At 38.6% G+C, this 13,438-nt stretch overlaps 1 protein-coding gene across 7 annotated transcripts in view; it reads right to left on the bottom strand.

Moving 5' to 3' along the window:
* The window catches only part of pde7a (phosphodiesterase 7A), a 36,381-nt gene that overhangs the window by 8,183 nt on the left and 14,760 nt on the right, over positions 1 to 13,438 (bottom strand). Inside the window, exons 1-6 of one of the 7 annotated variants that reach the window (XM_083529403.1) lie at positions 12,210 to 12,466; positions 6,973 to 7,033; positions 4,469 to 4,501; positions 3,714 to 3,803; positions 1,242 to 1,393; positions 197 to 260 (exon numbers count right to left, since the gene is read on the bottom strand). In XM_083529403.1, coding sequence (XP_083385529.1) covers positions 197 to 260; positions 1,242 to 1,393; positions 3,714 to 3,803; positions 4,469 to 4,501; positions 6,973 to 7,033; positions 12,210 to 12,269 — 460 coding nt within the window. In that variant the 5' untranslated portion in view covers positions 12,270 to 12,466. Of the gene's footprint in view, positions 1 to 196; positions 261 to 1,241; positions 1,394 to 3,713; positions 3,804 to 4,468; positions 4,502 to 6,972; positions 7,034 to 12,209; positions 12,467 to 13,438 lie in introns of those variants that run through there. The other 6 variants (XM_083529399.1, XM_083529400.1, XM_083529404.1 and 3 more) reach the window with 6 other exon arrangements.

Raw genomic sequence — 13,438 nt, 5'->3', positions numbered from 1 at the left:
TCATTATTCACATGTGGTTTCTGGCCAGCAGATGGAAGTGTTGATCAAAAACACAGACCCGTCACACCACTGAGGCTCTAAATAGGCGAATACCAGTATGATGCACAAAAATTCACACACAAAGACAAACACACACTGACACCAACATAGAGACACATGCAAGCACCATGGGCCTGAATGCTTTTAAAGCACTTACCATTTGTCAGTCTGTCGAAGAGGAAAATATCAAAATTCCAGCTTCCAACCTTTTCCAGCATACACTGCGAAAAATACAAGCAATAAATTAAAACACAACAACAAAAAAAAGCAGAAAACAGGCATAACCGTCATAAATGCCTCATGGACATCATCACATCATCATCACTGCAAAACTACACCACTGCATCATCTACATCACTGCAAAATCCACACCAGTATATCATCTACACACACTGCATCATCCACATTACTGCATCATCATCACTTCAAAACTAAATCACTGCATCATCATCACTGCAAAACTACATCATCACTGCATCGTCTACAACACTGCATCGTCTACAACACTGCATCATCATCACTGCATCATCGACACCACTGCATCATCATCACTGCAAAACTACATCACCGCATCATCTACATCACTGCATCATCCACATAACTGCAAAACTACATCACTGCATCATTATCACTGCATCATCTACATCACTGCATCATCAATGCATCATCCACATCACTGCATCATTATCACTGCATCATCTACACACACTGCATCATCTACATCACTGGAACATCATTTACATCAATGCATTACATAAAACTGCATCATCTACATCACTAATCTACACACTTCATTCTGATCTATTTTATTTTATTTTATTTATCCATTACGGTTTACCTCCAACATTTAACGATGGCTGGAGTTAATAATTAATACAAAAAATAAAAAATAAAAAACAGAAAAAATATTTGGTTTTGTTTTACAGCCCAGTAAAGAACAGAAGCAGTCATGCAGCACCGACTCGTTATCTCTTCCCATGCAAAGAGTCACTTTGAATACACGGATGAGCCCCAGATTTGCATGACATTTACATTTACACTCATAGAACAAGTCCATAAGTCTTCTGTGTACTTGTGCGTACTGGGCCATCATGGTCACAAGCCATGCCACTGTTTCATTATTAATCACACTTTCGTGCGTGTGTGTGTGTGTATGTGTGTGAGAGAACCATGATGTGTGTATTTTAGAAATGAACACACACCTTGGCCTGTCCACAGTAATCTTCATCCAAGATGTGCAGAGGGTTCAGGTGCGGAGCTCCCCGCAGTAACCGAGACGACAGGAGGTGACGCTGGAAACTGAAAAACCTGCGGATCCTTCGAGCTGGAATCGATCCCGCTGACTCGGCACGGGCTGAACGAACACACACACACACACACACACATACACACAGGGTAATGAAATCACTAGTGCACCATGCATACAATCTTGCATGCGTTTAATAAGTTAGAGTACAGTAAGTGTGTGTGTTAAATTCTGCTGAAGTTTTTATTTCACCAGCACCCTTTCATAAACTGCTCAGTATCTCTAATTCTTTATCAGTCATTCCCTCTGACCTGCATCGGCTCTTTCAAGATGAAACATTGCACAGCACATGTTTTAAAACTTAAAGCTCAGACTTTACTCAATTGCTTTAGTGGATTTGGATCAGATTAAACCCTGGGAGATTCTTTTTGGTAACTTTTACTCATGTCATGTCTGTCTTGTCCTACAATGTCATGAAACAGCATGTAAAGGTTTCGGTTTTTGCCTTGTAAAGTCACAGTTATTATTACTTATTAAAGTTTATTAAAGCTTATACCGGGTAAAGTTTTCTTCCAAAAAAAAAAAAAAAAAAAAAAAAAAAAAAACAGGAAGTGTGCTGTGTCCAGAATATGAACATACAAGCATTCGAGACGAAACTGAAGTAAAACCACTGAACTATTTCTTTAATTTGAAGAGAAACGAAACTATTGTCTCACACAGCAATCTAAAAATGTTAGCGACCCTTGGGGAAATGCTTTTCTCTCATGTTTCAGCTTCCTTTCATTCCACCGTGACAAATCTGATGTCACTCAGAGGCCCAAGGCATAAAGTTTCTCACGAAGAGAGACGGCAGGTCATAAACCACCGTTACGGTAAATAACCTGAGGTGGCCCAGTGTGCTTTGTGAATTAAAGTGAATGAGGAAGGTGATTGATTAACACTGCATTGTTATGCAGACTAAAATGGGTTTGCCGTTGGCAGAGGACATGAAGGGGCCGAGTGCTGACGCAGCGACATGCTCAAAACCGCCGCTGCAAGGCACGAAAAGTTCAACTCCTTCCCGGCGTAGATACAATCTGGAGCATCTTGGATAAGAAATTATAAAAAAATACCTGTTGAAAGCATAGAAACCTCTCATAACCTCCCATAGAAACCTCTCATAACTTCCCATAGAAACCGCCTATAACCTCCCATAGAAACCGCCTATAACCTCCCATAGAAACCGCCTATAACCTCCTATAAATACCTCTTATAACCTCCCATAGATACCTCTTATAACCTCTCATAGATACCTCTTATAACCCACAATAGATACCTCTTATAACCTCACATAGAAACCGCCTATAACCTCCTATAGATACCTCTTATAACCTACCATAGATACCTCTTATAACCTCACATAGAAACCGCCTATGCCCTCCTACAGATACCTCTTATAACCTCCCACAGAAACATTTTATAACCTCCCATAGAGATTTGCATTTTGACCACACTAAAACCATCAGGGAAAATAACAGAATTTCCCATCACCTGTAAGCATTATGTGGCCATTGTGTGGCCCTGTGCTAAGACTCTGGATTACTGATCAGAAGTTTAGAGTTTTAAGCCCCAGCACTGACGAGTCTTCTCTGCTCCAGGGGTGCTGTAACATAGCTGACCCTGAGCTCTGACCCCAGCTTCCTAACAAGCTGAGTTATGCAAAGTAAGAATTCCACTGTGCATCAATGTATATGTGGACACCAAATGCCTCTAATTAAAGTTATTATATCTATTCTGTTATTAGTGCTTTAAGTATGTGTTTCTTCTCCAATATAAAGTTGCTAATCACGTTGTTTGACCAAATCAGTTGTGTCCAAAAAAAATAATAATAATAATTCAGCCTCTGGAGCAGGAACTAGTGTTTTCCTCTGATTTTCCCCTAAATGCAAGTTTCATTCTTGAAAATGTTTTTGTCCAGCAGCGTGCACCTTCCGGAAAAATCGGAAGATTTCTCAAGCTAATTGATTACCCACAAACTACGTCAGCACATTTGCCAGAAGCAACAACCATCTGCTCCTTCCAAGCTTTATTTTTCTCTGTAACTGTCTCTATGCACGTTTAATGAGAGGTCCTATATGACAGTGTAAACTGGAAAGGGATTTTTTTCCCCCGTTTTTGCAAGTCAAATAGTGAAAAAACTGAAGAAACGCTGGATTGAACCACATGATTGAAGCAGGTTGCTTGGGAATTAATGTGTATAATTTGCTTAGAAATTCGCAGTCTATTATCAATGAAATGTTGAAATGAAATGCATGAAATATATATAAATACAGAATATATAAAAACTGCAACCCGTAGACACGATGTTCACTCATTTGTGGAATATTTGCGAGTGTATATGTATTCATGCAGCATGATATAAAATGCCACTTCTCCTTCTGGTACTTACAGTGCAAGGTGCGGAAATCGACACCCAGGTACGGGTGTGAGCCTCTCCGTTCGGGTTCAAATCCTACCTGGCTCCTCACTCTCACATCTCCTAGAAGGCATCAACAGAAACTCCCTCAAGAGGTTTGTTAACGCACAGAGCAAGGCCTAGCCCGGTGCTGAACACACACACACACACAAAACACATGCACACACACGTGCACGCACGCTCGCGTAGCCAAAACGTGGGAAGGATAGTGAGGACAGAAAGAAAGTGAGTGTGAGAGAGAGAAGAGAGGAAGAGAGAGAGAGAAAGAGAAGAAGAAGAAGACGAGAGCATGCAGCTCCATGCTGGGAGGAGAGAGGCATTAGTATTCAGACTGGCACAAGCAAAGTAAACGCCAGGAAAGAAAGGCAAGTCTGTGCCTCAGCCCAAGTCAGAATGAAGGGGTGGGGGGTGGGTGGGTGTCAGAGGGACTCAAATGAGGTTGGCCCAAGCTCTCAAGTTACATCTGTTAAATTCTTATTTAATAGGGCTTTTCATGAGACAAGAGGAAGGGGGAAAACAAAAAGAAAATGTAATTATAATAAATAAATATAAATAAATAAATAAATAAAAAGCTTGCATAGACTTCTACAGAGTAATGCAGCCTTTGACAGGTCAAGTCACTAGTGATTGGTGTACATGTGCATTAAATAAGTGAATATATATCAATAATTCAATAAAGTAAACAAGTAAAATAAACAGGACAGCCTCCCAGCAGTACATTTACTTACTTGAAAACAGCTGTTTGAATATTACACAAGCCCCTAGCAAAATACCAAAACTGTGAATTACAATTAGATACAAAACAGCATGTTTTAAAAATAAATAAATAAATAAATAAATAAATAAATAAATAAATAAATAAATAAATAAATAAAATTAAGAAGAAAAAGGAAAAAAAAAGTCAAAGAACTGAAATCATCAATCAAATAAATAATAGGCAGACATTTAAAAAAAAAAAAAATAAATAAATAAATATTTAAAAGATCTGGCAGAAAAAAAATCAATGTATAAATTAAATGTAGTGCCACACGTCACACATGCAAACAAATGGGAAGTACCACGCATGAGAAAAAAAAAACAGACTGAAGACTCCTCGAGCATGCAGGAGGACAGGGGGAAGCCGCTAAAGGAGGTGAAGCAAAGGGGGGTGGGAAGGAAGGTGAGTAAGGGAAACTGACGTGCATCCCCCTTTACACAACCACAGTAGCTTTATCTCCCCATCAAAACTCCCCGGTTTTGTTAGCAGCATGACCTTTGACCTCTGCGGCTCAGCTCTGTAAGCCTTTACGCGCATCGCTGATTATTAGCAGCGTTATGTGAGAATGTCACCGGCTGCTTCTCGAGCGTCGACACCCGCCGCATGCTTCAGCTGTACAGGAGAGTCGGATCTTCAGATTGGGGAAGGGCGAAAAAAAAGAAAAAAAAACGAAAAATGGTGGACGCTCTTGTTTACTCTCAGGGCAAGACTGTTTGGACTGTTTTATCGGTCACGGCTCGAAATAAAAGTAGCAGGTCGGGGTGAGGCTGTTGTTTTTTTTGGCTCGGGACTTTGGAAAGTACCATTTATCAAAGCTTTTAAAAATTTCACTGCACATTTACACAACCTTCTGAGAATTACTGCTCGTAAATTAAACGGCAGGACAAAAACAAAAACTGCGTGTGCTCGATTTAAATACATTCAGAAAACAGGAAAGAAGAGGAAAAAAACTGCATCTCAAATCTAGAAAAATATACACTATATGGACAAAAGTATTGGGACACCTGACTTTTCCAGCCATATTTGGTTGTTCCCCAAAACTGTTAAGAGGCACACAATTTGTTTAGGACGTTGTTAGATGTGTTGTGGAAATTTTTCCTTCACTTGAACTAGGTGAGCTAAACCTGTTCCAGAATGACGATGCTGCTGTGCACAAAGCCAGCTCCATGAAGATCTGCTTTCCATGGGTTGAAGTGGAAGATCCCCTGCTATTGAGCTCCAACCCTATTCAACACCTTTGGGATGAATGTTTCACAATGACTGCACCCCAGGCCTCCTCACCTCACCTACACTAGTACCTGACTTTACTAACATGCTCATGTCTAAATGTATCGCTAGAAAATCTAGAAGAATTTCTTAAAATAGTGGAGGTTATAACACAGCAAACGGGGACTAAATGTAAAATGGGATGTTTAAAATGCACATACCGATCTAATGGTTGCATGTCCACAAACTTTTGTCCATACAGCGTAACTATATATATATATATTTATATATAAATAAATATATAAATATAAATGAAGAGTGTGTGTGTGTGTGTGTGTGTGTGTGTGTGTGTGTGTGTGTGTGTGTGATGTGCATCGGGACCCGGATGCTGTAGGAAACTACGTAAATGTCATATGAGCGTTTTTAAAGCTTACGCTGAAGTAAGCGAGCGATCAGATACGAAGCTCATGAGCCAAAAAAAAGAAAAAGAAAATTAAGTGAGCATGCAGCATTTTATTCATGCTTAGTTTTGATTCGGCTACTAGTTTCTTAATGTTTTGGAAAATAAATCTGGATAATTCAGTAGAAAATTCTGGTATAAAATAACAATATTGTAATGATAAAAATTTTTTTATTTTTTTTTAATCTCTACATGACTGTAGCTCAGATGAATTATGAATCAATCATTGAGAAATACTCATTTTTATTCAAACCCTATATAATTTAGGCCACACCCACTCCATTGATTTATTTCCTATTTTCTGGGACTGGTCAAAAAAATGCAGGGAACATTTTCTTATTAGTAAAACGCATGCTAACACACGTATAGTCAAATTTTCTAGACCCCCCCCCCGCCTGTGGACCTGCAGAAATGTCCCTTTAACGTCAGTGTTGTGTTGCATCACCAAAAACAAGTCATGGATTTATCACAGTGAAACCGTTCTTAGAGGTCAAAAGGTCGCTGGAAATCAGGGGAGTATCTACATTTATCAGATTTACTGTAAAACATGTGCCAAATCAAACGTGCGGAGGATCCGCTGTGGCGACCCCTAACGGGAGAAGCCGAAAAGAAACTTTACTGTAATCAAAATCACATCAAATTTCAAACGCTAGATCTTGAGGTCCTTGAAACCCTTCTCCTAATGAGGTTATCTGTGTGATTGACAGGGCACGCCCATTAGTCTGATCAATGGGTGGAGCTACAGGGTCTGCTGGTTTGATTTTGTGTTCACGTTTGCGTGTGCGTGTGTTGGTACAAATGCTGCTTACCTAGCATACGAATATACAGAGCAGTTTGATCAGAACTGTCGTAAGAGATTGCGCCGCGTCTCTGTGGGAAGAAAAAATAAATCAGAGTCAGAATTTCATAAATATAGCTGGAGCTCTTCTCAAATAAAATAAAAAAAACAACAACAAAACAATGTCTTTTTACTGTTCCTAAAAAAAAGAATTGCATGGTTAATTCTGAGTGATGATCAATAACATATGCGATAAAAACAAAAGTATTGGGACACCTGACTTTTCCAGCTATATGTGGCTCTTCCAAAGACTTCAAGAAGAAAATTGGAGGTGCACAAACGTATATGACGTCTCTGGATGCTGTAGAATGAAATTGTCCCTTCACTTGAACTAGGAGACCCAAACCTGTTCCAGCTCCATGAAAAAAATGCTTTATATGGGTATTGAACATTTTTGGAATGAACTCTTCATGCTGACTGCACCCCAGGCCTCTTCTACCTTACCTTCTTGAGTACCTGACCTACTACCCCCATTGTGGTTGAATGAATCTCGCACTAATGTCCATAAGCACACTCCAAAATCTAGTGGAGCATCTTCCCAGCAGAGTGGTGCTTATTATAACAGCAAATGGGGACTAAATGTGTAACATTGTATATATCAATCTTATGCTCAGATGATATGGTGTAGCTAGCTTAGCATGTAGAATCTGTCACCCAACATTTTCATATAAAATTCGCTGCTATTATGTAAAAATTTTGCCCTTATAAATTCAAATGTTATTTGCGACATGCATAACCATACGTAGTGCGACATGCAGTGATACAGATTTTTACGACTGGGGGAAATAGAATTCACAATATAATAAAAAAAATATGGCTGCGATAATAAAATAAAAATTACAATAAAAAATGTAATTGAATAATGAAAAAAAATTGAAATAAAAATACACTTTAATCCATAGAAAAATCTAATTTTTACGTTGTATTATATGAACAGCCAGGGCAAGTTAACGTTCAAACATTAAGTGTTTGGATGTAGTTTGCGGTTTTACAGCTCAAAGGTTAAACAAATAAAGCCCCTCCCATTGGAAAGCCACGCCTCCAAACTAGTAAACAAGTAAATAAAGACTTGTCCTAATTGGTTTGATGTTGGTGGTCCTTATCAAGTATTTTTCTTTCTTTCCTTAATGCAAAAGACACTATCAGACAAAAGTTTTGTAATATTTGCATAAAAAAAAAAAAGACTGCTCATTTAATCAATAAAGACCACTATAAATAAAAAACACACACAAGCAAAGCCTGTGATTTGGAAACGACAACATCTATATAATCAGTACATGATCGATGCTGACCGCCATGTGATCAGACGTCATGAGTCATGTGACCGACTCAGCCAGACGCCAGAATGTAAACAAAAACGTTTTCATCGAGTATGTCTGAGACGCCGGGGTTTTTTTTTGTGTGTGACAGCATGTGTGTGTTTCTAATACAGCCGTACGTCTATAGAGAGGTGTTTAACAGCCAGGGACTGGACCATCTCACTAACACTGATCCAGCCTCCACAAACTTCAGCTTTACAGGAGGACACAAGGTTCTGAATTAAGCCTGCCTCATCTCCCCTATTTAATCTTCTCGTCCATTTCCTGCCGTGCTACGCTAAGCCACTGGGTGATTATCACACAAACACAAACTCACACCTAGTCTCGTGAAGTGTTTGTGTGTGTGTGTGTGTGTGTGTGTGTGTGTGTGTTACAAAAAGACTGGTCATTCAGCAGCAAAGTGAAAAAAGAACCGCAAACCTCCACATTCTAAATGTTCCCCAAGGGATAAACTTATAATACTAAGATCAGCGACATGTCAAACCCAGAATAAATATTGTAAGACAAACAATAAATTATGGAACGGATCATATCTATATCTCTCGCTTGAACATTTCGCTCTTGAACTGATGAACAAACAAATGGAAAAACTGAAAACATTTCGATACGCGCTGTCGATCATCCTTGAAAAAGTTACTTGTGTCTAGATCACGTTAAAAACAATTCCAGGATGCAGCTGGACTCTAAGTCTTCTCTGCTGAGTCAGGCAAAATAATAATAATAGTAATAATAGTAATAATAATAATAATAATAATAATAATAATAGAGAGATGAATGGCAATGACCATGAACAATTCTCTTGTATTCATATCCATTAAAACATAACACTAATTACTAAATCATAATTTTAAGCATGTAAGTATAAGAAAAGTTAATATAAAATTAAAGTAAAAATTATTTTAAACAATCATTCATATTTATTATTATTATTATTATTATTATTATTATACATTATAATAAATATATATATTTCATTTTTTCTTAATATTTCTGATTAATATTTTATGATATTGAGTAATATTATATAATAATAATCATACAGTAATAATAGTAATAATAATAATAATAATAATGACAAAAATGCGATGCATCCTTCCTCTATTGAGAAAAAATAAACATTGCATGCAGAATTTTTATTGGTTAAAATTATTTATTAAAAATAAATAAATAACCCATATAACATACAAATTCAAGCAAATAATAATCTAATAATCAAGGTACATTTATTTAATAAAAAAAAATAATAATCAAGAAATGTTTACGTGAAAAAGTAAAAAAAAAAAAAAAAAAAAAAGGCACCCTGAACTGAAATAAAGCATCAGTCAAAAAGAACTGCCTCGTGTCCCAAACTGCATGTGTAGAGATGATGTTACAAACTGCTATTTGAGCGTTATCAAGTGATGCAGACGTTCATTAAATGATACATTCTCCAGCATTTTAGCAATTCGTCTTTTACGCTTTGCATAATTTGCTGTGTCTGAAACCATCTGACAGAAATGACTAAGTGTAAATGCAAGAGTCATTTAAAAGAACTGTTGAAAAAAATAAATAAATAAATAAAAACACAAAATAAAAACTACAAACTATTCAGAAATCTTTATGCGCGATGGCACAGGAGAGAAGGAGACAAAGCTGAAAAGCTAAAGACCTGGCTCGAATTTGTGCTGGCTTCTCTTCTAACACTCACACACTCTCACACACACACACACACACACACACGCTCTTCAGTACAGCTTTTAGATGGCTGGACGTAGTGTCCCCAGATGGCACACAATTCAGAGTTTGACGTCAATGGACAACCAATTTGCATACTTGATTTTTAGCCATTATCAGTCCTGCTTTTCCTTTCAGACTCCTCAAATGCAATTAAAAAATTTATTTCAAGTAAGGCGTACAAAAAAAATTATACGAAAGTATGTACAAAGAGGATTTTAGCACAATATGAGGGGAAAGAACGTGTGCATTGTGTACCAGGGAACGAAGCAGGAATCAAGAGTGAGGCTTGTAGCGTGATTTCAGCGTGTTTGTCTGCATCTCTGGTGTAATTACCGCTATGAAAGATAAACCCATGATGAGTGTTTGAGGTGTGTCCACTCCAGGATTCGAAGCAGCCACCCTGCAATAACGGCATGTGACTTGCTCAGGGACACGAACAACACGCCTGCGACGGGGCAGACTTGAAGCGACAAGCACGATGCTCGCTGTTGAGTCATTTCGCCGTCCGCAAGCACCGTGTTTACACACATCACGCAGCGTTCGGCGTGTGAGTAATCACAAGCAGGGGGTGCTGAGAGGAGTGTGCCCATATGGCACGGGTGTTACCGAGGCCTGGTATAACCCAGCGCTGAGCAGAATCACGTCACCTGCTTCAGCTCGCAATCGACTCGCCAGGACACACCTATGACTTTCAGGGGATTTTTTTTTTGGGGGGGGGCAAAAATACATCCTATTTTTGATTGCAAATATACGAACCTTGGTCTTCTCTGAGACGCTTTGGGGTGTACATTATAATATAATACAAAAAAGAAAAGGACGATTTAGAACATGCATGAGGAATCTCAGCTCTGCTCCGAGGACTCTATTTGGCCACATTAACGCGACACTGAATTGCAGAGCCGCGTGCCAACTGCTGCAAAAAAAGTTAAAGGCTTTTGCGAGTTTGCATGGACGCGCCGGAGCTGAAAGATGAAGCGCAGACGCAAAGCCCGCACATCTGCTACATTACGCTCCGCAAATAAAGTATAAAACACTCAGTGTCATGCTTGTACAAGATCATAATCAGTGATGGCTTTGTTTGATGAAGCAGAGTTCAAATGTTACCACACCTTTTTTTTTTTTAAACTCCTAATATGTTACAATTAGATGAGTAGGCACACAAGGGTCGATAAACCGTCTTTAAAAAAAAAGGACGGGAAGAAACGATGTTGTTTTGGATGCATAAACACTGATAACAAGGAACACAACATGAAAATGGTGTTTAATCGTGACAAGCCTATTTGCTGGATACACACGATACGGCAATCCGATTGGTCAAAGTCTAATTTAGATCAAATCTACCTACAAGACATTTATGATCCAAGTGGATATATGCGGTTAAATTAAAGGTAGCAATTCACAATATTATGAAGTAGTATTATGTTTTGGTATGACATTAGAGAAAAACTAGATACAGGAACGACCTTTTGTTGACGAAGTGAAGTTTCTGCTCTTCTGACTGCAATGGCGTGTATTTTTTTCTTATAAAAATACCAATATGAAGTCCCCCAGAATGAGCCGAAACCACAGAACCCGTAACATATTAATATACGCCTGATTTGCAGCAGTTCTACAGCTAATAACTGCATTTAGTTTCTTTGTCGCCTAGTTTGCCAGCTAACTGTTATACACGTTTAATCTATTCTAATAAAACATGATTCTATCCGACCTCTATGCTGTTTTCTTCAGACAGGACAGGACGCATTTCTTTGTGGTAATCGAGGAGCCGGGATCAGACTCTGGCTATATAGCACCGCACCCCCCCAACCCCGTCTGCAGGTACGACTCTGGGACGGACCCTTCAGGCCGAATTTGGACAAAACACTCAACCAAGGGGACTGAGATGTATCCAGGAAGAGCAGAATGCAAACACACACAAACATACACACAACCTGTGTCGGCATTCGCTGTGCCATGCAGTGAGTGAATCTCTGAGTAGAAAAGTTCAACATGAAGATGTTAAACGAACTCTAAGGATTTGTTAAATGTTTATATAATTTCTAATATATATATATATATATATATATATATATATATATATATATATATATATATACACACACACACACACACACACACACACACATATACTTTTTTTTTTCCCAAAAAAGCCAGAATTCACTCCAAAACCTACCTTGGAGAAAATCCATCTGATGAGAAAAGCAATTACAGACCACATTAAAGCTATTCCCATTGGACCTCGAGGACACCGATGATCATAGTCTCGGTCTCCAAGTGTGGGTGTGTGTTACTGAGTGTGTCAGAACGTAGCCATACGTGTACGTGTGTGTGTGTGTGTGAGAGAGAGAGAGGTGTTAGAGACCCAAGCTTAAGGCCTAGACAGTGTGCTGACTGCTGAGTGCTGAGCTTAGTGCAGCTGTCTTAGTCGTGCTGCCGTCACCTGATCACACAATCATGGGACAGGCGCCATAGAGAGACACAGACATACACAAACCAGCTGTCCATGAACGCCTCACGTAAACCCCACCTCCCTCACACAAAAGCCCCCCCAATACATCCCACTCACTCCCAATTCCCACGTAGCATCCAAGCGACAACAAATCAGAGCAGCAGGTTCATTGACGCATGCAGCAGGAGGGACTTGGCGGGAACAAGCATGCTCCTGTCTCCTTATCAGCACAGCTCGAGTGCACACTGTGCACTCCATTTACTAAATAAAACACTACCCGAAACTCCACCACCCTAATAAAAGATAGGGCTCTATAAAATTAAAGAGTTCAGGATGTTTAGATACATACTGTACATTATATAACCCAGTGCTTAACCCCCCCAGCACACATACACACACACACACACACACACACACATCCATTTTATATATATATATATATATATATATATATATATATATATATATATATATATATATAAAAAAAAAAAAAACACCTTTCACCCCATTAATATTCATTACTTTGCCGACCGTCTTTTCAACAACAAAGCCATGAACATTTCGTATGTCTTCCTTGAAATCAGTATTTTGGAACATCTGACTGGAGTTTGTTGGTCAAGGAAATGTCAGGAAGTGATGTTCATGTTTTTTTTTCATGAGCTGTTGAAGGTTGAACAATCTTTATCAAGGGTTGCTTTGTAGAAGGAATGTAGACATGACTAGACGTCTAGCTGCTGCTTCTTCTTCTTCTCCAAGCTCTTTTTCCACATCATTTTGAATATTTCACTAAGACAGCTGTGTTACATGTGAAATCATGGTTATCATATGGTGAAGCTGTTTCCACTCAGAACCACGAAACAAATTTCACACCTTTGAAATATTGCTTACCGGAAAAAGACAAGAGTTCAGTTTATTAAAAAAAATAAAATAAGATACTTCTAGGGTGACAATGT

The sequence above is a fragment of the Silurus aristotelis genome, assembly GCF_946808225.1.
Source record: "Silurus aristotelis genome assembly, chromosome: 25".
In the NCBI taxonomy this organism is placed as follows: Eukaryota; Metazoa; Chordata; class Actinopteri; order Siluriformes; family Siluridae; genus Silurus; species Silurus aristotelis.
The sequence above is the reverse complement of the archived record's forward strand: the minus strand, read 5'-3'. Positions and strand labels throughout refer to the sequence as shown.